This window comes from Chroicocephalus ridibundus, chromosome 6 (genome assembly GCF_963924245.1).
Source record: "Chroicocephalus ridibundus chromosome 6, bChrRid1.1, whole genome shotgun sequence".
In the NCBI taxonomy this organism is placed as follows: domain Eukaryota; kingdom Metazoa; phylum Chordata; class Aves; order Charadriiformes; family Laridae; genus Chroicocephalus; species Chroicocephalus ridibundus.
Genome location: NC_086289.1, coordinates 75,398,027 through 75,422,023, shown reverse-complemented (window position 1 = coordinate 75,422,023; position 23,997 = coordinate 75,398,027). Strand labels below are relative to the sequence as shown.

Below are 23,997 nucleotides of genomic sequence, written 5' to 3'. Positions count from 1 at the left end.
AAGCAAGAAAAAGTTAGAACTAGCTTATGTTTAATAATTTTTCAGTGAACAAAAGAAGCAAAATGAGAAATACTTTTTCAACGCTCTTTTAAGTTAAAAGAATCTTATGTACAACTTGTTAAAAAAAGGGATTAAACACAAACACAGTGTGCCCCCAAACACACACTCAAATACCCCACAATAGACAGAACACCACAGAAAACCAGCACGAGTCACAGACAGTAGGGAAAACCAAGCCACTTAAAAATCCCATCTGTCCCGAGGAATCCCCTGCAGTCACAGTTCACCTCTCGGATTGCTGTTACATGTCACAGTAATTCTCAAGGAGCTCTAGTCTGTATCGTCAGAGTGCAGGAGGGCTGTCGCAGCATGTTAGAGCCATGGCAATTAACTACCTCAATGAAATTCAGGTTTGAATTTGGCCGCTTTGCAGCCATCCTTGATTTCCAAAACAGGCTTTTCAGAGGGATTTAAGGTATCCAGGCAACGAGTGTCTCTCGGGATAGCTGAATTCATACATAGTTCCATGTACTTAATATCGTGACAACTCTTAATTTTACTGTCAGAACACCAGCACAACCGGACACGTCACAGGACAGGCCTGATTCTTCTCTACAAATACGGCTTTAACTGCTCACACTCCATCTAAGCTTAGCTCTGATTTTCAGTGAAGTGAGAAGCGATTCCAACCCTTTTCTATTAAAACACACATATAACCTTTGGGCATCCATCATGAGGAACAGCTTTCTCAAGTCTTAATTTCTTGTGCTGTCTGCAATCATACCAGTCATGTAACATAAGTACAGCAGCTTACTTTAATAGCTCCCAGCCCAGCAGGAGACGGGAGAACAAGAAGTGGATCAAAAACCTTTGTCCTTCACAACTAGCGATTTGTCACCACTATGAGTTTTATCAGCAAATATTCTGCTTCCTCCAACCTTTTCGCTGCCAAAAGCCTGAGTATGCTTTCCTGGGAAAAAACAACGGTCTGGGATACGGGTACAAACTGTGACTTAACCCTTACAGCCTCTTTTGCTAGTGCATCCAGGCTACTGCAGAGAAGTATGTAAGCCGAGGACAGTAAATCTGTCCGCAGCCACTTGGAAGCGGCGGCTCCCCAAGGGGGCCCGCAGCCTCCGGCAGGAGACTCTTCCAAGCGTGGGGGGGGCCGGGTAAGAAAACGCCCGTACAGCTGCTGCCCGCAGACTTCGCCTTCCCCGGCTCTCCGTGGCTGCTCAGCAAGCGTCTTCTGCCTCCTTGGCACAACCAGCCCGAAAAGCCCGTGGGCTTCCCCCGTCTCCTCTGTTTTGAGGGGCATCTCCCCTGCCCGAGGGGCCTGCCCGCTCTCCCCCGCCCGGCCGCCGGCCGTGCCCCCGCGGGCCCCGGGCAAACGCCGCCAGCGCCTCTGCGAGCCCGGCGTGGCGGCAACGCGCTCACACCGGGCCCTCGCCAAGCGTTTTAATTTGGGGTATTTAATAAATAAGAATATAAGGAGCTTCCGCGACCCCAGACGCGGGGTGACGGCGGGTCCCGTCGGGGGAGCGTGAGGGAGCCGGGCGGGCCCGGGCCCCTCAGATAGCGGCGGGACCCCGCCGAAGCGGCCGCCACCCTCGCAGCCCCCTCCCGCCCCGCGGCCTCTCCTCGCCCCAACCCCGCAATAACACCGAGGAGAGCGCGGGGGCCGCCCCTTCCCTTTCCCTTGCCAGGCTAGGCCGAGGCCCCCCCGCTGCGGCACCCCCCACCTCAGCTGCGTGCGACGACCGACCGCCGCGCTGCGGCCGCCGGCTGCCCCCGTAGAAACCCGGCCGGGGCCGGGGCCGGGGCCTCGCGGGCAGGGGAGGCTGCTGAGCCGCCCCCCACTGAGGGCTCCCGCCCGCTGCGCCACGGCCGCGCAGCGCCGGTGCCGGACGCGGGGGATGCGCCGCACTGCGCATGAGCGGGAGGCGGCGGAAGGGCCCGTGAGGAGCCGGGATCCGCCGCCGCCGCCGGAGGAAGCCGTTGCCGCCGCCGCCCTCAGTCTCTGCCTGAGCCGGGAGGGAAGAGGCCTGCACAGCCCTCAACATGGTGAGCGTCCTCCCGGGCCGCCTCTCGGCCCGGCTCGGCGCCTCGGGGCCGGCCAGCCGCGGCGGCGCCGCAGGGGCAGCCGGGGCCTAGTCGTGGCGGGCTGGGGTGTCCGGGAGCGGCTCGGCGGGGGCGGCCAAGGGGCCGGTCCCGGGGCCCCGCAGCCGGGGCACGATGCCCTGGGGCCGTGGGCACCTCGGTCCACCGTCCAGGCAGGGCGGGGAGGGCGGCGGGGGCCCGGGAAGGGCGGCGGGGCGGGCCGGGGCCGCGGGGCCGAAGGCTGCCCCTGGGCAGGGGCGAGCGCCGGGGCCTAGGTGGGGGGCGACGGGATCCCGCGGAGGCCTTGGGCCGGCGGGGCTCTGTCAGGCCTCCTCCCGGCGAGGAGGAGCTCGCCCGCACTTTTTGTGGGGGCTCAGGCGCCTTTGTACGGGACGGGGGCAGTGGGAGCGTTCTGCGGGAGCTGGGTCGGTGCCTGCGCGGGGAGGTGAGCGGAGAGAGCGCGGGGGCTGCCAGAAACCAGGGCTCTTCGGAGTTTTTTTGCAGAATTTCTGGCGGCTAAGGGCCCATTAGGCGCTGTCAGTTCACTGGGAAATTTGGGTATGTTGATCCGTCTTGAACTGGGATTATGTTGGGGAATTTATAGGTAATTGCTTTGTGGTTTTGGTAAGGCTCCTATTTGTATAAGTGTTTTAAAGGAAGACCTATGTATCTGGTATTTTCTCCATAATATTTTTTGCCTTATGGCTGAGGATTTCCTGTGAACTCTCAAATCGACTTTCTCCCCTCTTCTAGAGATAAACTGCAGTGGTGGGAACAAAATTTGCTACTTTTGTTTGCCTGAACAAAAGAAAAAGACATTCCTTAGTTTTAAATTAGGGGGGTCCTTATTGGTCTCTTGCACAGTGTCTTATGCACTTGAGGGAACTTGTTTATAGCAATGCTTCACTGTACACAAAAGTTATACAGCTTTAGCTACGCCTGCACAGTTTAAAGTAGTGCTTTTCTATAGCAGCTGTATTGTCTTCGGAAGGCTGTAGGAGGGAGTCTCGGATCTACTGGTGTACACCTATTGGTGTAAAGATACCTTATACCTGCAGTTAATGTTATCTGGCAAGCAATGTTAAAAGCATATTAAAAAAATAAAAATGTTACCTTTAACTGGTAGAGTTATGTTGGCATAAAAATTTGGTTAGACAGGATTTGAATTAAATGGTGCAGTATGTAGACCTCTAATAAACTTACCACTATGTTACTAGTATAATTTTTAATTGAATAGTTTGATGTAGTTCTTCACTGGAGTTTTTTATGGGAGCTTAAAACTAAAGTCTGGGTAAAGTTCAGACTGTAGAGGTGGCTTATTGTAATTGTGCAGTTCTGGGACTGTCTCAAATTGCACTTACACAGTAATGCGATACAACTTTTTATGAAGATTTTTTTCCATAAATCACCTAGAGCTGTCTCACAGTATATCCAGCGTAGGCATGCAAAATGCACAGTTGATGTCTTGTATGTACATATGTTATTGGCTAGCTATGTGGTTAGAAATGTAAATTGAACAATATGGTAGAAAGTGGCAATATTACAGAAATAGCGAGGTACGTTATTCTGAGAATAGCTTTTTGTGAGAAACAGCAGAATCCTATCTGCTTAGTCTTCTTGGAAATACTTAACTGAAGAACTAGCAGATATATTCTGTGAAACAATACTGTATACTGATAGATTGGTATTTATCAGATTGGAGGGAGTATCCGAATCCTGGAGTCATGGCCCCGAGCACAGTTGTTAGGCACTATGCAGACAGCTGTTTTCCAGGTTGTGCGTGTTGACTCCAGCGCCCGGGTGAAAGGATGACATAGGCACTGAAGTGGGACTAAATGACAGGCTGCAGCTTTTACAAGTTGTAAATACAGGTACGAATTGTTTCTCGTGCCCAGGTATAGGATTCTCTACCTATACTTGTGGTATGTCAAAATCCTCTAGTTAGTTAGGGGAAAGACTAGGGAGGCTTCTTCACAGAGATCGGAAGATGTCCGTGTAGAAGTATGAGATCCAAAGTCCCATTTTTCTGCCCGTATGCCCTACTGCTTTGGCCAGTCCTTCCAGTGGCTGCGGCAGGTTCCTGGGGCCGGGTTGCTTGACCAGCACAGCAGATGCTGCCGTGGAGGCTCCTGCAGCTGGGGCCTGGCTCCTCCTCGCCTGTGCAGCACCGCCAGTTAGAGCACTCCTGGCTCTGGCTTAGTCTCACCAGTGTTCGTACAGCCAGTGCTTTCAGGACAAAGGTTTCCTGGCTTCGAGCTGTCTTTGTCCGATATCTGGAAGGGACACCATTACAGCAGCCCGCCAGGCTCACTCTGGCATTTAGGTAACTCGAAAAGTGTTTTCTGTCCAGTGCTCGGGTACACCACCCTGGCAACGCTCCCTGGATTGCAGATAGCAATCTGCCTCTCTCACCCACGTTTTCATTTGAGCTGAGCAGCGTCTGTAGAAATGGTCTCCTTCACCTTACCTGTTTGTATGTTACTGCTTCATCTCCTCATGAGGACAAGCAACGTGCGGGTGAATCGTGACAGGGCAGCAGGCAGGTCCATTGTACTCTAAGCCATCTTCTCTGAGGAGGAGAGCTGCTGCCTGTACTGTTCTGAATGATTTCGGGAATTTAGGACTATGTGCGATAATCAAGGCAAGTGTGTGAATATCCATACCTTTATCCAGAGCCAAATGCTAACCTTCTCTCTATTTACATTATCTATTATGTTGTCCAGTTTATGGTCTCTGAAGAATATTTCTATGCTGATAAATACATAATTTCTTACTGCAAACCTCAGGTGACAGGAAGTTGTAAAAAGTTAGTATTACAAGAATTTCATGTCTGACACCGTCTCTTGTAATGTTACTGTACTTCATGACATTGTTATGTAGTGTTTAACTCAGCAAGCTATTCTGCAAGGCTGTTTTGTGTGGTGCGTATTCACGTCTGTAGCACTTTGTTGATGTGAAATGTTTTTGGGTTTGGTTCTCCCGTAGTAAAACTTGTAGATTTTTGGCATTGTGCTTAGGACGGAGTAGTCGGGAGTGCTAGACAAGATGGTGCACGATCTTGTTTCCTCTCCCAGCTCACCAGAGAACCCTTTGAACTTATACTGTAAAATCACTTTTAACTAGAGCCATGAAAAAATTATTCAGGAATATGAACTACTCTGAGAACAAGGTGTGAAATTTATTATGTAGCTCTTGATACTTTACTCATGTTTTATGGTGCCAATGCAAATACATGGTATGAACGCATCTTCTAATGACTGAGTAGATCTTCTGCCCTGGACCAGAGTTAAGAATGCTGAACAACTGACAGCTTTATTTTGTACTCCCTTAATTGAAAAAGCCCTGATTTTTGGTGTTTCCTTCACCCCTTAGATTAACATGAATTACCTTAAAACACTATTCCAACTACTGCATTCTTCTGGGTAGCTATATATTGCTCTTCTACGAAAGACTTCTGCCCATATGCAACTACTAAAATGGTTTTATCCACTAAAAGAACATTAGAGGGTGTAAAGAGCAACTTTGATTTTAAGTTGCTTGTGATTTTTCCTTGGATTTTATTCTGAGCGGGCCTTGTAAATTTTTAAATTTTGTTCTGTTCCACTGTAGACAAATGTATTTCGCATCAGTTTGAACCAGAAGCTTAAACATGTCCTTACAGTCTTACTTTGTGTCCCCTTCAAAAAACTGCTGTAGAAAAGAAAATGTAGTTAGTGGAAGGGCATGATTGTTTACATTATACAGAAACTATGGCTATTTACTTTAACTTTTTTTTGTCTTTAACTTGGATTTTGTGGGGTTTTTGGCAGTACACATGTATGCCATCACAGTTGGTGGATTAAAATGTAATTCAGTGTATTCATAGACTTCTGATTAACTTTTGTTTTCTTATCAAAGAAAAATACTCACAATTTTGCCTTTTAAGCTTTAGCTGTGTATTTGTTGAATACAAGCAATAAACCAGATTATTTGCAGGTGTCTTGTATGTTCCTTTAATGGATACAGCCCAGCGTGGAGCGATGCGGACTCTGTAAGGCAGCAATATTCTCTTGACCATTAGTGTCGCATAAAGACACAGCAAATCTGGCCGTTGTGATGTGTAAGGTTATCACACACGCAAGCCCCTTCCTCTGTGTGTGGGCTGAAGTTATTCTGTGTTTGAACTGCTGGGACAGGGGTCCTTTGAAAGCGCAAGGATGCTTCCTGCAGCCAGATCTCTACCAAGAGTTTAAATGCAGTTCACATAAAAACCTAGACTTTGTGGAGGTTGATGCTATTTTGGAAAAGGCTTTTACCTGTCATGTGCATGAGAACCTAACAGGCTTTTCCTTGAGTCCTGACTGAAACAAAAGCACAGATGTTGCATCGTTCAAATTCCTTTAGCTCGCAGTGAAACTGCTAGGAATCAGATCATCTATAACAGTGGCTGGGAAGGGAAAGGTGAAAAGCAATTACCCGTTAAGGAGTAACTGTGTGAATGCCGCCTTTGGGGGGCAGAAGGAGTTTTGGGCAGGGATGCTTATGGTGCACTGCTTTTCTAGCTGTCAGCCGCCAACAACCTGTGAGCAAAGTCCAAGAAGAGGGTTTTGGTCGGAATCCTCAGCGCTCGGGTCCAGGTAGTATGGGATGAAGGTTGTTATTGTTTCCCATGGACATTATCCGGAGAGTGGAGCCCTCGTACGGCTATTAGCTAGCCAGAAAATGTTGATGACTAGCATGCAGAGATGATCTTTGAATCTGAGGTGACTAAAAGTTGTGTGTAGAAGATAAGGAAAACCAACCATGTAGTCAGAGCTGCAGATCAGTTCTGGCATAGTTTTTTTTCCCCCTAGACTGGGAAAGCTTACTCCCCTAGACGGGGGGAGTTTCAGTCTGAGGCCAGAACAAAAATATTTGGGGGGAAAAAAAAGCTCAAGTATTTATTTTTAATCTCACACTGAAGTATCTGATCAAGGATGGGGTATTGAATTAGAATTATCAAATTTGGTACTTCGTGGGGAGGGGCAAATTTTCATTTTAAAATCATTGTTATAGCATCAGACATTCATTAGAATGATGTAATTATTGTAGTCTTATGAATCTACGTAATGTAGTTTTCCATTTGGAGAAGTTATTCTGTGTTTTAAAAGTAAGTTCACCTTGGGTCTCATGACGTCCTGATTATGAAAGGTAGCTTGGATGCCACACAGACTTGATCAAAGGCTTGCAGATCTGAATTTTTCCTTTTCCCTTTAACCCAAGGGGTAAGACTTACTAGAAAATTTGTTGCATTTGCTTTCCATTGGTTTTCACTTGTGTATTTTAGCAAGACTGATACCTGCTAAATAAACTTCTATCTTCCTTTTTAACTAGTATTCAAGTTGAGATATTTTAAATGGATTGCATTGCGTTATGGCACACACAATTGCAGTGTAAGGTATTTGTTGCCTGATGACTGCAGGATTAAAGGTTATAGGGTGCTCTGGCTTCTGTATTGCACACTTAAAACAATAATAGACTGTTAGAGCTCGGCTTCTAGAAATAGCCCTTAAAAGTGCAGAGGGTTTGGAACCTGTTCCTGCTTGAAGTGTGGGTTTTTAATGCGATGAAAGAAGAGCTATAATAGGATAATAAAAACTCAGCAGTAATTTCATCTCTTGCTGTCCTGTAGCAGGCCTTCAAAGAGTTGTCCAGTCACTGAGGATGTGGAGTGTCTCGGCCCCGCTGGAAAGCTTCTGCAGAAGCATTAATCAAATATAAAGAAAGGGCTTTGCCACTTGTTCTCTAAAAATAAACTCCTATTTGACCAGTAAAAACATAGTTATCCAGAAAAAGATTATGGGTGAACAGTGTTATTTATTGCATCTTAATATATTACCAAATGTTATACTGATTAGTGTCATTAGCTGCTTGACTCTTGGCCAATTTGGTGTTCTTTATAAAAAGGTTACTGTCACTTGGGGAGCCCCAAGCACAGGAAGACTCATGCGCATATACAGAATTTAAATTTTACCATAGAAGTTATTTAAGCTGCAATTTTTTTATCTAATAAATTGCGTTCTCCTTTTATGTGACAACACACAAACCCCGCTTCCTTTGGTGGTGTTGGGCATCCGTGGTGAAGCCCTTGTAAACCTGTTCCTTGACTTTGTTGTATGTCTTGCTTTTAGAGTTTACCATTGCAGGGCAGAACAAAGCATCTTGAGGTTTTACAGAATACTCACTATTAAAAGGTCTACGCATTCTTGTGTGTTCAAGTTAAAAAACAAACAAACAAACAAACTAATGATTAAAGGCACCAGCTTTGTTAAAAAAAAAAATCAATACAGAAAATTAGCCTTGGGATTGTTTCATCTTCATTTGGGATTTCATTCAATGGTTTATCGAATCACAGAATGGTTTGGGTTGGAAGGGACCTTAAAGCCCACCCAGTGCACCCCCTGCCCTGGGCAGGGACACCTCCCACCAGCCCAGGCTGCTCCAAGCCCCGTCCAACCTGGCCTTGAACCCCTCCAGGGATGGGGCAGCCACAGCTTCTCTGGGCACCCTGGGCCAGGGGCTCACCCCCCTCACAGTCTGAATTTACAATGTATTTTTTTAAAAGTGCGGTCAAAAATTCATTAGTCATTTCTGGAAGTCATTTCACATGGCTTTGTCAGCAGAAGTGATTTCTGTGAAAGTTTGAGCTCAGTGTTGTGAGGTGCTGGAGGTTTGCTGGGAAACAAATGGTCGGCAGTGGGTTTTCGCAGGAGCTGCTCTGATGGCTTGGCCTTTACCTGGAACCGCTTCTGAAGATCTGAGTTTCAGAAACACCTTTGTAGCAAAGGGTCCAATGTGAGGATCATATTCAAGAAACTGAAATAAAGCAGTAATACATTGTAACTTTAAAAGTGGTATAGCCTGACTAATATCACTGTGTTTAAGTCTGCAGCGTGTGCTAAAATTTTAGCTTCAGCCAAGTGTTGTAGATATAGGGCTGTTTTGGTGGGGGGGGATTTTTAAATTGTTGTTTTGTTGTTTGTTTTTTTTTTTTAAAGGGATCTTAAAACTAAAGGGTGTTGGTCTGTTTGGTATATTATGTGGATATCAGTTTAAGCCAAATGTGGTGATGTTTTATTTTTTCAAAGGTATAACTCTGAGGCTGGTAACTTAACTACTCTTAAGAATAATAGTGTTCACGTTCACTGTCATCAACCAGCAGAATCCTGATTTTGACATTAAGGCAGATGAATTTGTGTTCTGAAGCTTTAGTTCTTTTTTCTAATGATAACGTGATTGGACACTAATTAGCGTTTGGAATGAAGAGCTTGAGCTCATACTGCCACTAAACCATTTGTTCTTTGGCTGGGGATAGTTTAGAATGTCTAGAGATTTTTTTTGGCCTTTTTCCCCTTTAATCCCTGAGAAGGGGCCATGCACTGGGAAATTACAATAATGAGCAGAGTACACAAGTTCTGGTTAGAATGCAAGGTAAACTACAAATGAAATATTCGTGCCATGTAAAAAATTCAATTCTGACTTAAAAGTCAGAACTCTTATTTACCAGTTTGTAAGGTCAGGAGTCTTTTTGCTCTGAATATATTGAGGGAACTTTAGAACTGAATTTGGATTTAGTGCAAGAGCCGTATGGTTGCTGTCTCCTGATCAGCAGTTAGTTCTGTGTAACTAATATCCTTGAAATACTGGGTGTGCTTCTCCTCGTCAAAAATACCCTTGGCAGTCGCTCTCTGCTGATAAATCACTGGCAGCAAGTTCTGCGTTCCGTGTTGTGTGGGAGCAGCGAGGGATGTCTCTTGGTCTGGGCAGGAGGCCTGGAATTCCGAGCTCTCACCTTGGCTGCTCACCCCCCCCACCTCCCGCCTCCGGCAAAATTACTTACCTTTTGGGGTTTTTTTTTTTAGCTTCAGTTGCTGCACCTGTGAAATGGAGACATTGCCTCCTCACAGGAATGTTTTGCAAATGATGTAGGTGGAGTGGAACACCCTGAAAGTGGAAAATCTCTTAAAAAAAAATAATATATATATATGTAAAAATCTTAAGAGGTACTTTTTGTGTGTAGCTCCCTGAAATGGGTAACCCAGCCTAGTTGCTTGCTGCCATCAAGAGGCAGATGAGGAGACGCTGTTCTGGCAGCCTGGTCTCGCCCTGGTCCTGCGCTGGCCTTCCCGTCGGCTCCGTCCGCGGCAGTAAGGGACACGGCTCCTGCCCAGGGATGGCGAGCTGTTCCACACCCGCTCTGCCGCCTCTGCTCAGGCGCTGCCTCTGCCCAGTATCTTGGTAGCCATGGGCTTTATTTAGCCATCGCAATTGCCCTTTTTTGGTTGGCGTAGCATTCCTCTATTAAGCGGAGAATGTTTTTTTCTTTTTAAAAAGCAAAAATTGGTTTAAATAGAAAGGTGTCCCATCTTACAGCTGTATATGAATTTGCTTCAGCACACTCTCCAAATGTGCAATAAGAATATCCTTTTTTTTGTGTGTCTGTGATTGCTTTGCCAGCCTGATTTTTGCAATGATTTACCTCAGTTTTGTTACAATGTAAAGTAACTAGAATGAAGGTAAGTTTAAATGAGAACAACAAAAAAAAAAGGAAAGAAAGAAAGTGTTGGTTTGAGTGTTTAACTGCCCCAGCAGTTGGAGAAAGTTGAATTGCTGGGGAAGATTATAAAAGGTACTGATTTAAAAATATTAACAGTACTGATGATATTATTTTCTTTTTTATTTTGTCCAGTAAAACATTTCTAGTTTTGTCTCTTTTTACTAGAACAAGTTGAAATCATCACAGAAGGATAAAGTGCGTCAGTTTATGGTCTTCACACAATCTAGTGAAAAGACAGCAGTGAGTTGTCTGTCTCAAAATGACTGGAAGTTAGACGTTGCAACAGACAACTTTTTCCAAAATCCTGAACTTTATATACGAGAGAGCGTTAAAGGATCATTGGACAGAAAGAAGTTAGAACAGCTATATAACAGATACAAAGGTGAGTACGCTGAGTTTTAAGGCTTACTTCCTAGTTGTCTGTATGTATTCTTAATTACAGTGTACCATTGCAGCTGTGCTCTTGTGCTTGGACATCTTAACTGACTCCTTCAGCTTTGTTTTTCTTTTACGAATAATACAAGTTAGAAGGGGAATATACGTAGGCTTCTGCTTCACAAGGATTACACGTGGTCGCTTTATGTGCCCTAAATATATGTGCATTTATGCAAGATTAGGGTCACTGTACACAGTGGAATTGTGTCTACAGTGAGTAACTGTAATGGTTAACATGGATTTTAGGTGATTCTTCTGGGGAAAGCACTCAGGACTCACTCCTGACAAAGTGAAAGGTTTCGTACCAAGTATGGATTCTACCTTAATTTTTATTCACCTTTCGCTTATTATCAGATAGTTACAAGCAGAGCAGAAAAGAAAACAAAGTCTGTTTATCTGTTATAAAGCCAGTGTTCAACTGATGGTATCCTACCACAAAGAGTAAAGTGGATTCAGTACAGTAGAACAAATTCTGTGTTTTAGCACTTTAAAAAAAATCTGAAAATGAGTGCTACATTTCCTGTCAGTTTTCATATGCCTGCATAATCCAAATACCATTTTCCTGAAGTCTTTGTTGGCTTGCATTAGTAGAGCTTTGTTAGTGCACTTGAAATGTGAGCATCTTGCTTCCAGACCAGATGTTGATTCCTTCCTGGAAAGAGGAGTGTGCCTGGCTGACTTGGAATCGGTAATGGGGCAACGTAACTTTCCTCGTGGAGGTTACCGTGTCCAATCTCATGCATGCTGGTGGTGCCAGAAAATGCATAAAACTAATGTCGGCTTAGTAGTTCCTGGGCAGATTTGATTATTGTATCAGCACAGCTTGCCAGTGGACGCTGCAGGGGCGTTTATAATGGTACCCAGATCGGCAGTCTTACCAAAGATGCCAGTAATTAAGCGTGCTGGTGGGAAAGGACCACCATTCTGTATGGAATGAGTCAGAATGCTATGCTATTGTTAGGCAGAAAACAAATGTTTGTGGTGCTTTTGCCTCTCAGTGAAAATAGCATAAGCTTCATTGTATGGGAGGCTTTATTGTAGCAACTTCCTCAACTGTTAAAGCTTAAGCATTGAAAATGCTAATTTAATTTTATTTTTTAAATATTCGCTTATAAGGGCTGATTCCCAGAATGGTTTCTTAAAAATGTTTGCTTATCTCATGTTGAATAAGTTTTTCAAAAATCTGTTTTTCTTGATACTTGCTTTTATATCCCAAAGATCCTCAAGACGAAAATAAAATTGGTATAGATGGTATACAGCAGTTTTGTGATGATCTAGCTCTTGACCCAGCCAGCATTACTGTCCTCATTATTGCATGGAAATTCCGAGCTGCAACACAGTGTGAATTTTCAAAGCTGGAATTCATGGATGGAATGACTGAGCTAGGGTAAGTGTGCAATGAGTGTTAGACATGGACAGTGTAACCCAGTGGCAGAAACTGGAACGCAGGGTGAAACAGCCCTATTTTGGGGAATTCACAATCCCGTTGTCCTTTCAGACTTCAGAGACTTTCCGTACTCCAGCATCACTTGTCTGCTCTGTAAAAATGCGTCCGCTGCCTACGTGCCAGATGCTTAGTGACCAAGAACGGGAGGCAGCTTTCGGTGCCACTTGCCTTGCTTGTGTGAGCATTTCACTTAGTTGCCGTAGAGCTGCTCAAGTAGGTGAGGCAAGGTGTTGCCCTGCAGTCTAGCGTACCTGGGTTTTCTCTGCCTTTGGAGAATGTAGCAGTCTTTATCGCATTTTTCTAAAAATCTTTTGGGTTATAGAATCTAATGTGTCAGCTTGTATGTACAAATGGCAATGTGAAGAAATACAACAGTTTCATTTCTTCGTTGTTATTGATGCAGACTAATTAAAGGCTTCCTGAATTTTGTTTTGATAATTGTATTGTATTCCACAAAAAAATTACAGATTTTTGTTTAAATTATAACTCATATTTTATGGCAAAATGAATAGTACACAAATAAACATGCTTTTTAAAATGCAGATGTGACAGCATAGAAAAACTGAAGGCCCAGATTCCTAAAATGGAACAAGAATTAAAAGAGCCAGGAAGATTTAAGGATTTTTATCAGTTTACTTTCAACTTCGCAAAGAATCCGGGACAGAAAGGTTTAGGTATGTATTCTTAATTATAAACATTTGTTCCTAAATATAGGAAATGACTGATTAAAGCAGTAAGTGAAAATATTACGGTGATCCAATGAGTCTGAAAGATGGCCACCCTTGGGATAAAATACACCTCTCTGTTATGAAAGATAGGTGTCGATAGGTGCAGACTACAAAATTTTATGAGAGGGGGTTTATTCTTTCACTAAGAGTGTGTGCAATTCCCAATAAGCACACTGGATTATGGGCTTATGTTAAAAGCATAATTATACCACTTAGAATTTGCAACACTGAACAGATTAATTGAATTTTCACTTTTAGGATAAATTTCAGCTGATTTCCATGTAAGTACACTTGTGCAGTCTCTTGTAACACTAGAAATGCTTACAAATGTCCTGGCAAAATAGAACTGGAGCAGTACAAATAGATTTCTGTATCGGGGGCTTGGTGCCTGTTGCCGTTGTACTGTTGGTAACTGGTGCCTACCTGCAGCTTTTTGGTTTTCCTCCTGAGCTCACTGCATTTTTTTTTCCATTATTTCAGAGCTTTTCTGCTGATTGTGCTTTTGATTAGTGTAACAGGTGGAAGAATCGCTTATTAAAAATATTTTTTTTGGAAAACAAAAACCAACACCAAACCCATGACAAAACACCACAGTTCGGATGGAACTAAATGAACCAACTGTAGAGCTGTCTATTCTAAATGGCAAAAATGAGGGAACAGAAGTTTCTTTCAGGCAGTAACGTTGACCCACCAGAATGCACAGGCATTTGTATACAGTCTAGTCGAGATATTTAATGTGTTTAGTATTTAATGGCTCTGTAACTGTTAACTTCTTCAGTTAACTGTTCTACTTTGAGAAGAAGTAAAATACTGAAAGGCCAGTAGGTTCTTCCTTGGCAGCTTGTGGATTTATTTTTCTCAGAAATGAAAATGCTTTAAACTGACCACCATGGAGCAGCTTTGCGTTCCTGCCCTGGGAAAAGATGAGCACTCCGTGTTGGTTTTGTTGTCTTCTATATGTTGACCAACTTAGGGCTTAAAACGAATATTGGAAAATCAGTAAATAAGCAAGAGCTCTGTGTCTTAGTCTTGACTCTCTGTAATTCTTTAACATTTCTGTATCCTGCTTTTTGTTTTCAATTGGATTGTGAGTTTCATTGTCTTTGAAGAAGCTAGGAGAGCACTGCTGAACTGTTAAACAATCCTTGTGCGTGCACCTAGTCACATCTGAATCCTGCAAGTAAATGAGTGGGCTGATTCTTATTTCTTGTAGAAAGTCACATGATGTTTTTTCAGGCTGCTACAACAAGGAAAATGGGGACAGTAATTGAACTGTGCGAGGACAGAAGTGAGGGTGTCAGTGTGGAATCAGTTCTGCAGTGTGAACAGTTGCAGGGTTTTGTTTGTGGTTTTTTTTTTTTATGTTACCTTTGTAACATTTGTATGTTGTTTTTAATCTTTAAACAGCTTTACACAATAAGGAGTATTTTGCAAAATCCCTGTAAGGTGGTAAAAGTGAAATGACAAATCACAATAATATAATTACATGGTGATTTTTAGTTCCCTTTTCTCAAAGCTTCAGAATACCAGAACGATTTGATGTAGTACTTGCCTCTTATTTTTTTTATTTTCGTCTCCATATTTCTAAGGTATAAGGAAGACTTGCATTCTTTCTCTGGTGGTTTTGTTGGTTTGGTTTTTTTTTTTCCTCTCAGTCCTATATGAAAATGAGGATCCCAGGTGGAACAGACTTTGGTAAAAATTATTTACGAGGAAAACTAAGTCTCTTGCTTTATTTCACATTCATCTTGAAGCTTCTTTATGCTTGTTAAGCTCTAACAGTGACAAAGACAAGTATAGTTTTCTCAGATTCCTATAGCACGTACGTAGTCTAAGATTTTTTTTTTGTTGTTGTTATTTACTTACTTATTTGTCTGGGTCTGGAAGTGATGTAGAACTAAGCTTAAAATCTGGATGCTTACGAGCCCTTTTGGTGCCAATAAATACAGAGTTGTAGGCATGAATTTACGATAGGGCAGAATAATTCTGGAAACCCTGAGGCAAAAGAATGTTGGTTGAAGTACAGTGCTGAAAAATAAGTGCTCCTAGTTAGGCAATTAATTTTGGAGTGTCTGAATAACTGCTTGTAGGAACTTGCAAATTGATTTTAATGTAGATTGGTCTCTAATCTTCCAAACGTTGTGAGTCGTTCAGGCACAGTTCTGGAAACGCATTTTCTCTGCGTAATCCCTTACTAGGGATTACATGTAGATAATCGTGGATGTCTTAAAAGTACCTACCTAATCGTGTAGGTACTGTGGATGTCTTAAAAGCTCTTGTGATATTTGCATGTCATTTGAGAAATACCTTTTAGCTTACGTTCATCACGAATATTGTTTGCTTCTCTTGCATCTCTCTGGATAAAACTCAAAATGGAGCATAGATTTTGAGACTTTCATATTTGATCCATGGGGACTTCCCTGGGCATTCTTTCACTTTCTCATGAAAACCTAAAATTATACCTTTTGCATTTAAATTTTTTTATTTCATAACGTTTCTTCTAAAGTATGTAGTTTGTCGTGGTGCGTTATGTTGCTGTGCTTTACTTGTTTGGACTCACATCTTGAGTCTGAGGTTGCAGCATCCTGAGATCTGTTTTATAAGGGCCTTTGCTTACCCACAAGAATAACCTCAACACTGTAAAAATGCACAGTTTGTTTATAGCGTTTGTTATAAACCACTATAAATAATGCAGCCATCTGATGACCTTGCTTTTTTTGGTATGCCTGCTATTGATGCATCACAAGCAAATCAAACTTAGTTTTCTAATCTGTTTCCTTGATGAAGTGACGAGCTGAATCTGAACTTTGTATCTTTTCATTTTCAGAAAGACAGTAATTTTAGTTGAAAGCTGAAGTGTGTATTTTTGTACCCGAATCTTCGGTTAAAGAGCGATAGGTGGCCTTTGCACTCTTTAAGCTGGGTGTGTAAATGGCAGCTTTTATTTTCTGAGGAGTAGTGATTTCTGTTTAGTGACTTCTGTTTAATTAGTCTCTGCTTCTGCAAACTCAAACTTACGCTTTTGTCTGGAATCACACCCCCTTGCAGCTGCTGGAAGGTCCTACGCAAATTTTGTTCTTTAGTTTAGTCAGGAAGGATTGTAATGTGAATGTGCTGTTTGAGAAGAACTGTTAATATCAAAGATACCAAACAATTCATAAACTTGCCCCCATCACCATCTATTTTCCCTCCAGCAATGCAGAGTTCATGCCTTTGTTTCCTTTGCTGTTGATTTCACCTCTAAGATCCACCTCCTGCTTTTCTAACTAGCTTGGGGTCTGGGGGAAGGGAGTGGTTTTCTTGGGTTGTGTCAGGCTTTTTCTTTTTCTTTTTTTCTTGAGGTGCAGCGGATCAGGTGCCTCTGCTCTCACAAGAGGGTTGTTTATGGAAGATTTGCTGGACTGCAAAATAAACAAGAGCTTTTGTTAAAAAAGAGGTCACTTAACTAGGTAGCCTGTTGGGGTGACTGCGTGTGCTCGGTGACGGATGCTGAATTCAGTACGGTCACAGTTGTCAGCGTTTTGTTATACGTACAGAGGTCCTTGTTCACTCCTGGTGATGGAGATCACACCAGGGAGAGATTTAGAACTCAGACACGTACCTTTTATCAGCGAACAGGTTACTGTACACACTAGTGATCAGTGCGTGCCTGTCGGTTTAGCCCTTGGCAAATACCGGGGAGGTGAGAGCTGGTTTTTCCCTTCCGTGCGGGACCGAGCGGTCTCTCGCTGCGCTCTGCCAGCCCAGGGCAGACAGCAGCGCCCCGGTGCCTGCGGGCGGTGGGGGGTTCTTCTCCCCGAACCACGTCAGGTCGGGGGTCTCCGTCCTGAGAAACAGACTCAAAACAAGCAAGAACTTAACAGGGAAAAAAAACAACAACAAAAAAAACTCCCCCCAAAAGCCCCAACAACCAACAAACCAACTGTCAACCATCTGCTTGTACGGTACCGAAAGCCTTTTTCCATAAGGAAACCTGTTTGCAGAAACGAGCCATTGACAAAAGCCGTGTCAGAAAGCCAGGGCCTGTAACAAAGTTGCTCTAAAAATGAAATAATAAAAGCTAGTTTTAGGTAAATTGTATTTTATATATTGAAAAGGTTAAAGAGATCTTACTACAAAGTACTACAAAATGTTCGAGTCAATGGCATTTCTAAGACAAAATATTTCACTGAATTTTAATGATTGTATTGTTATATAGCAGCAGGCATATGAAATACCCTTGTGTGTTTTGGATATTTTAGGTACTAATACAGGCAATTTTCAGTAGTTCTATATTCAAGTTGTTGTCTCAAAATCTATAAAATATCTGTGTAACACTTTATTTATGGCTGCCTCTTTGTAAAGGATCCACAGGTATGTTTGCATTAGAGTAATCTTTTCGCCTTGAATATATGGTTCATCTTTGGGTTGGATACCTCTGGAGATGATTTGAAATGTATATCTCTAAAAGTAATGTATTTTAATATTACAGATTTAGAAATGGCCATTGCCTACTGGAATTTAGTACTTAATGGAAGATTTAAATTTCTAGACTTGTGGAACAAATTTTTGTTGGTAAGTTTAAATCTTTACATAAACTAGACTGCAGTATTTTTGAAACTTGTAAGATAAATATGTTTAAATTATTGAGTAGATGAAATAGACTATTTTGATAGATCCCAGGTCCCAGATATTGCACTTCATAGTGTGTACCAGAGAAATAGGTTTTGGGGACGTGGATGCGTCCAACACAGTAAAACTGAATATGTGTAAGTGGGGGGGGGTTAACTTATTTTTTTTAAACATAAATTTTCCACCCCTCCAAACAGGAACATCATAAAAGATCGATTCCTAAGGATACCTGGAACCTTCTTCTAGACTTTAGTACAATGATAGCAGATGATATGTCTAACTATGATGAAGAAGGTAAACATTTCCATTTTCTCTCATTAACTTCTAACTGTGTTTCATGCTACGCTTATTACTGAATATCTGCTTTGGCACGGCTGTCTAATAACTGCACAATTGGGAGGTCACTGGTGATCCAAAGCTCACTTAGAGCTACGTCAATGCATGTTGTTGTCATCCGTTTGTTACTGCAGGTTTAAAAAAGACGTGCTGGAACTTTTCTTAAACCCATTTTCTTTTTTTCTTCTGTGTAAACTCAAATACTAATTCTTTCTTAGAGACAAACCCCGATACTTGTCCATTTACTAAGCACAGGTTCTCTGTCAGCGCAGTTCTTGGCATCTTCGGCTAAGTAGCTGATTCATGGCCTGTGCCTTTCTTCGTAGGATCCTCTGGTTATTGCATTTCTTAGCTCAGAATATTTTTTAAGTTTGGTTGCTTCAGTTTACGTGAGCATCGGACACGTAGTAATATTAAAGTGAAGCTGGAAGCACACAGGGATTGCTAAACATAAGTTATATCCTACCAAATGTGTTTATTGTAAATTTTTGTATTGATCTTTCCTGTTCCAGTCCATCTGTAGCCAAGAACAGCTAATTACCTTCAGTCGTTGGCGGCAGATCAGTTCAGTGAGGAGGAAACTGTAAACTTGTGATACTTCCAGAGCAGAGGGGAGCAAACTTCTACAACCTCATTTAATAATTGTAGACGGTTCTCATTCCCTTATCGTTGAGCCAAATGGGCTGCTGCCCACAATAAATCAATGTAGTTTAGAAAGAGTAAAGGCAGAAAACATGTTTTCATGATTTGGAGTAAAGATATGTTAAGGGAGAGGGGAAAAAAACAGACCACAATTAGTTTTAATCTTCACATGGCCATCGTGCACGTGACTGGGGACCTCTTTGGGTATGGCTGCCCATAATACATAAAATATTGATATGTGTTTTAACTGCCTCTTGATAGGAATATGGAAGGGTACGTATAGTGTAACAACAGCCTTCTGGGTCGTTACACGATGCCGCTGGCTATCGGAGCGCGTGTTGCTCTCTTCAGCTATGGCTCCGGATGCCGATTCCGCTACAGATGAGCGTTGCATTCACGCAGCATCCACTTGTGAGCAGCAGGTGCTGCAGCGTGCTCCGATGTGCTGCTGTAAGACTGCTTCATCCAGCGCTCAACACTTCTAAAGCAGCTGTTGCATCCTGGAGATCACGTTCTGCTGCCAAAACCAGGACAGTTTTAAGCTAGAAGTTTTGTCAACTTTTTTTTTTTTCTTTTTTTCTTCTTCTGTCTTTGGTCAGGAAGATGAAGGAAGTATGACCCATGAAGGGGATGTCTGTTAACTGGGTTTAAAGGAAGTAGGAACCAGCTTTTAAATTTGAAGCAAGAAAATGACAGGTTTTTTTCTTGAAACTGTGCTTAGTTAAGATGAGAAAGTAAATGACTTGTTTAGCTCTGCAGCTTTAAAAACAACGCCTTGATGAACTGGGTTCTTATATTCTGGTCTCTTTTTTTTGTTTGTTTTTTTGTTTTTTTTCTTTTAGGGGCATGGCCAGTTCTTATTGATGACTTTGTGGAATTTGCACGCCCTCAAATTGCTGGGACAAAAAGTACGACAGTGTAGCACTAAAGGACGCTTCTAGAGTGTACATAGTCTGTACAAATACCTGAAATGGAAAATTGCACAGTCAATTTCTGCTGGCTGGACTGAACTGAAGATCAATCCTCACGATATGGCTGAGGGTTGAGACAAACCTCTAAGGATACATCTTGGACCATATCATGTTTCATTCTTCTACTGGTGGTTTGGGCTTTTCTTCTAGTCTGGACCACTCTTGCCAGTTAAAGTTCCAACATTGTGGATTTCATCATGGATTTTTTTTTTTAACTTTTTTTTTTTTTTTTGGTGGACCACCCTAGTTTCATCTCCCATAAGTCCTAGAAGCTTTATAATTATTTTGAGGTTTCTGGTTTCACATAAAGCACAATGCTGGGTCGTCATCAGACATCTGAATTATACAGATCAACAGCAAAACAATTTTTAAAAGAATCCTTAAATATACACTTGGGGCTAGTTGCAAAGACTGTGTTGATAGCACTTCCTGTAAGAGTGATATATTTAAGTGTACTGGGTCCGATTTTTTTTTTTCTTTTTTTTTCCTGGAAAAGTACAGGTATCGTATAAGTGAGTTTGAGTATCTGGTAAAAACAGTTACAGAAATAACCAAGAGAGCGCGAGGTGGTTGATGCTGGGGTGTCCGGGTGCCGGTCGGAGTGGTGTGAGCGTACGTCAGCTGCCTGCGGGGACGGTTGAAGCGCGACACGACTCCTGCGCGCCGACAGCACCGTCGTCGGTGTTCTCCTCGGCCTTCGGTGAGCGTCGCGGCGATGAGCTGCGTGCGTCAGGAGAGAACCCAACGCTCCCCAGGCTACTGTCTAAGAAATCGGATTTCGTTATGGTTTTGAAATGCTTCTCTGGCTGTCAAAGAGAGGTTTTTCATTTCTGTGGAAACCTGAAACTTGAATATACTGAATTGGTGTCTTAAATGTTTGCTACACGATACAGTATTTTAAATTGAGACGTGGAATTTTTATGGTTGAGGTCTGACGAAACAAATGGCCCTGTTGTACAAGAAGCTGGCGAGTTTGATGTGAATCTAGGTTTTGAAACCATTATCCTGAGAAGTAAGGTAAACCTTTATAACACATAGGTACTGCCGTTATGGGTGACACCCCATTTTACTTATTTTGTGGAGTTTTCCTTAAATTGACATATCACTGTGGTTGCCAAATACAGAAATTAAGAGTAAAGCTTTCCCAAACAAGCACAGATCAGATATAAGATACTACACTGGCTTTATTTGCTTAAATTATTTTGTTGATCCATCACTACTACTTATTGTCGTACTGCATTTAACGGAATTGTTTGTTTTGTGCAAAACAGGTTTTATCAGACACAATTATTCTTTATTTTTAATATCGCAAGAGCTCTTGAGCTGCTTTTGTGCTAAACATGGTCTTTTACTCCTCACTTTGTTACTTGTGGAGAGATTTGATAAATTCTCCGCTGTAAAACAAGCCGGAAAGCAGCAGCGCCGGCAGCAGAGACAGTAGTTACAAGGACGGACAGAGATTAGGTCCGTGCTCTAAATAGTCCCATGATAAGGCCAGAATTATTTTTGAAGTGAGTAATCGGCGCTTGCACTAAACAGCAGAACACTTTTATGCAGATGCTAAAAAGTATTTTAGGAAAAAATTGACTGTTAAACTGCTAAAACGTTTTATTTGTATTCTCGGAAGTTGAGCGTGAGGCCGGCTCCTCTGCTGCCGGCGCGCTCGTAAGAAAAGCCAGTCGTGCGTTCCTTCAGCCCTCCTCCGGCGCCTGCAGTTGGCCAGGCAGAGAAGTGTGTTTTGCTGCTTTCAGTATTTCCTCTCTCAATTTCGTGTAAATATAAAGGGGGATGTGACCTGGCGGGGGCGGGTGCTGGTGTCTGGGGGGGTCCGGGCTCGGTGCCAGGGTGCGGGGTCGGGCCAGGACTCGCCCGCGTCACCCCGGCCAGGCTCAGCCTCGGGCAGCGGCCGCCCCCGCGCCTTTCGAGGGCGATTCCTTTCGAGTGCGAGATCTCGTCGACAAAATAGTGTTGTCATCAGTTTGGTACTACACGCTTATAATTACTGTGTAATTATAAAGAAATACATAAAACTTTTGAGTAATTTTGTTGCAGAAAAGGGTTATTTGTGCTATGATGGCATCTTAAAAAGTTTTTCAAAACGAGTGACTGAAGTTGAAAGAAACACTGATTTAACAGGGTGTTGTTCTAGGGACAAAATGCCTGGTTACAGGGAATATTTTGTATTGAAACGTGCTCGGATGTGGCCATGTGTTTTTTCCTTTATATATTTGTGTGGTTTTTCTTTTTTTTTCTTTTTTTTTTTTTTTTAAAGAATGCAGACAGTTGCTTACTTGGATTGCTTTAATTCGTAAGTGCTTACGTCTTCAATTTGATGATCTCCCCTTAAATGGATTGGTTTAATTTTGCCAAACGTCAAGGAAAAAAAAGGCGGCGAACATCAAGTTTGTAACCTGTTTTTATACATTAAATATGTACAAAATTAGAAGTGCCCTGATATAAAACACTTAATCTTGAGATTATATTTAGTAAAAAACTGTCATTTACATATCTCTGTAAGTTCAAATGTAACTTCTTACAATCCCTCTCATTCCCACCAGAGGCAATAAAGCTCCAGTGAAATTGCCGCGGCTCCCTCTGCTCCTGCCTCCGCTCCGGCTCCGGGTTGTAGACTATTTCTAGAATGTGCTTTTAAGCAGGAAAAAAATAAAGAAAGTGTGGAATGCTGGTGCCTTCTGCATAAAATAGAGGTTCCTGGTAAGTGTTCCGGGGGGAGGGGGGTGTAGGCGCTGTGCGGCACCGACACCGGCGTGCGAGGAGAGGCCACGCGCGGCGCGGCGTTTACGGCACAGCTGCCGCCTTCTGGTGATCGACCTCTTCCCGAGTCACTCGGGGCTGACCTCAGAACTGCTGGACGATGAAATCCGCCCTGAGAAATCCTTATTTAAGAAAGACAGAATTTTTTAAGAATGCATTTAATAAACTTTTGTCATTCACGCTTTATTTAAATAATGTTGCCGGGAGTCGCTGTAGATTGCATCTGAGCTTGGGGCGCTGACAGCGTTTGGTTTTTAAACCCACGGTGCCGCTCGCTCCGCTCGGCTCTGGAAGAGAGGAGCACGCCCTTAAATACGGGGAGAAATGACAGTCATCCGTCAGAAACAGCCTCAGCTTCGCCACACGCGGCTGCCCCTTCCCTGCCACCAGAGAAGCGTCTGCCGGAGCCCGGGCGGCAGAGCTGTGCTCCCCGCAGCCCAGGCGGCCGCCGCTACCCAAAGCCCCTTTGAACTGGCGTGAAGCCGGTGCCCGGCCCGGGGCCGCTCTCCCTCTCGCGCCGCTTCAGGGTCGCAATTGGGCAAAAGCCGCTTAGCTGTAATTGGAGCACTTCACGTGAAATGGCAACTGGTCCCTCTGTAAACTCAGTTCTGTGTCTTCAGAGTACAAAATGCGAAGGCCTCCACCCTGGGAGAGCGCAAAGGGCCGGGCCGGAGGCGGAATGGTCAGGAGTGTCGGGAAGAGCCTGGGAGATGCTGGAGCTGCAGAGTTGGCGTGGGGCGGGTGTTGCGGGCGCAGTGATTGACTTCACTCATAAGAGAGACGTAGTGAAATACTTATTAACATAAAACAGTGATTTTTAGCAAAGTCGGTAGTGAATGTGACAGTGGTTTATGAGCTTCAAGGGCATGACACGCTTGGTTATTTCCCACACAGAGGCCTGGGCAGACGAGCTGTCAGGGAGACCACCACCACCCCACCCCGCACCCCCCCATTGGGTCCCAAGGCTCAGAGAGGGCCCCCAGCGTTCCCAACCCCTCAGAGAGGCGTCGGGGTGCGGCTGGATCAAGTCCCAGCCTTGGCCAATGGTTTACGGCTAAAGGATGATGTATGTGCACTCAGTCCTTCTGTCACTGAGCCGCGATTGCAGTTTAGCGCGCTCTTGGTCACTTACCGAGGAGCTGTGGCGGCCAGGGCTCTCTCGGCCTCGAGGAGTAGAACCCCAAGCCAGCGTCCCCGCTCACGGGGAGATCCTGGCGAGCAGCCGCTGCCGTGCGGGAGCGCTCCGAGGGCTCTTGGGCTGCCCCCTGTTTACAGAGTGAGAGAGTTGACCCGTACTCATAGTCATAGTCCCACGGGAACAAACTAGCCAGGGCCCCGCTCCAGACGGTGTTGTGGCTCCGCTGCCAGCCAGCCCCC

At 43.6% G+C, this 23,997-nt stretch overlaps 1 protein-coding gene across 1 annotated transcript; it reads left to right on the top strand.

The window, feature by feature from the left end:
* Positions 1 to 1,917: 1,917 nt before the first annotated feature.
* On the top strand, positions 1,918 to 22,107 carry DCUN1D1 (defective in cullin neddylation 1 domain containing 1). Its single transcript, XM_063339011.1, has 7 exons — positions 1,918 to 2,064; positions 10,841 to 11,057; positions 12,329 to 12,497; positions 13,101 to 13,231; positions 17,757 to 17,839; positions 18,094 to 18,190; positions 19,717 to 22,107. Exons 1-7 carry the CDS (start codon positions 2,062 to 2,064, stop codon positions 19,794 to 19,796), a joined length of 780 nt encoding a protein of 259 aa, XP_063195081.1. The 5' UTR covers positions 1,918 to 2,061; the 3' UTR covers positions 19,797 to 22,107.
* Positions 22,108 to 23,997: the final 1,890 nt, after the last annotated feature.

Bases quoted from the DNA above. Each gene is read 5' to 3' on its own strand.
- DCUN1D1 (XM_063339011.1), top strand. The intron at 17,840-18,093 runs GTAAGTTTAAAT...CCCTCCAAACAG, and splicing joins TGTGGAACAAATTTTTGTTG to GAACATCATAAAAGATCGAT. The intron at 18,191-19,716 runs GTAAACATTTCC...TTTTTCTTTTAG, and splicing joins GTCTAACTATGATGAAGAAG to GGGCATGGCCAGTTCTTATT.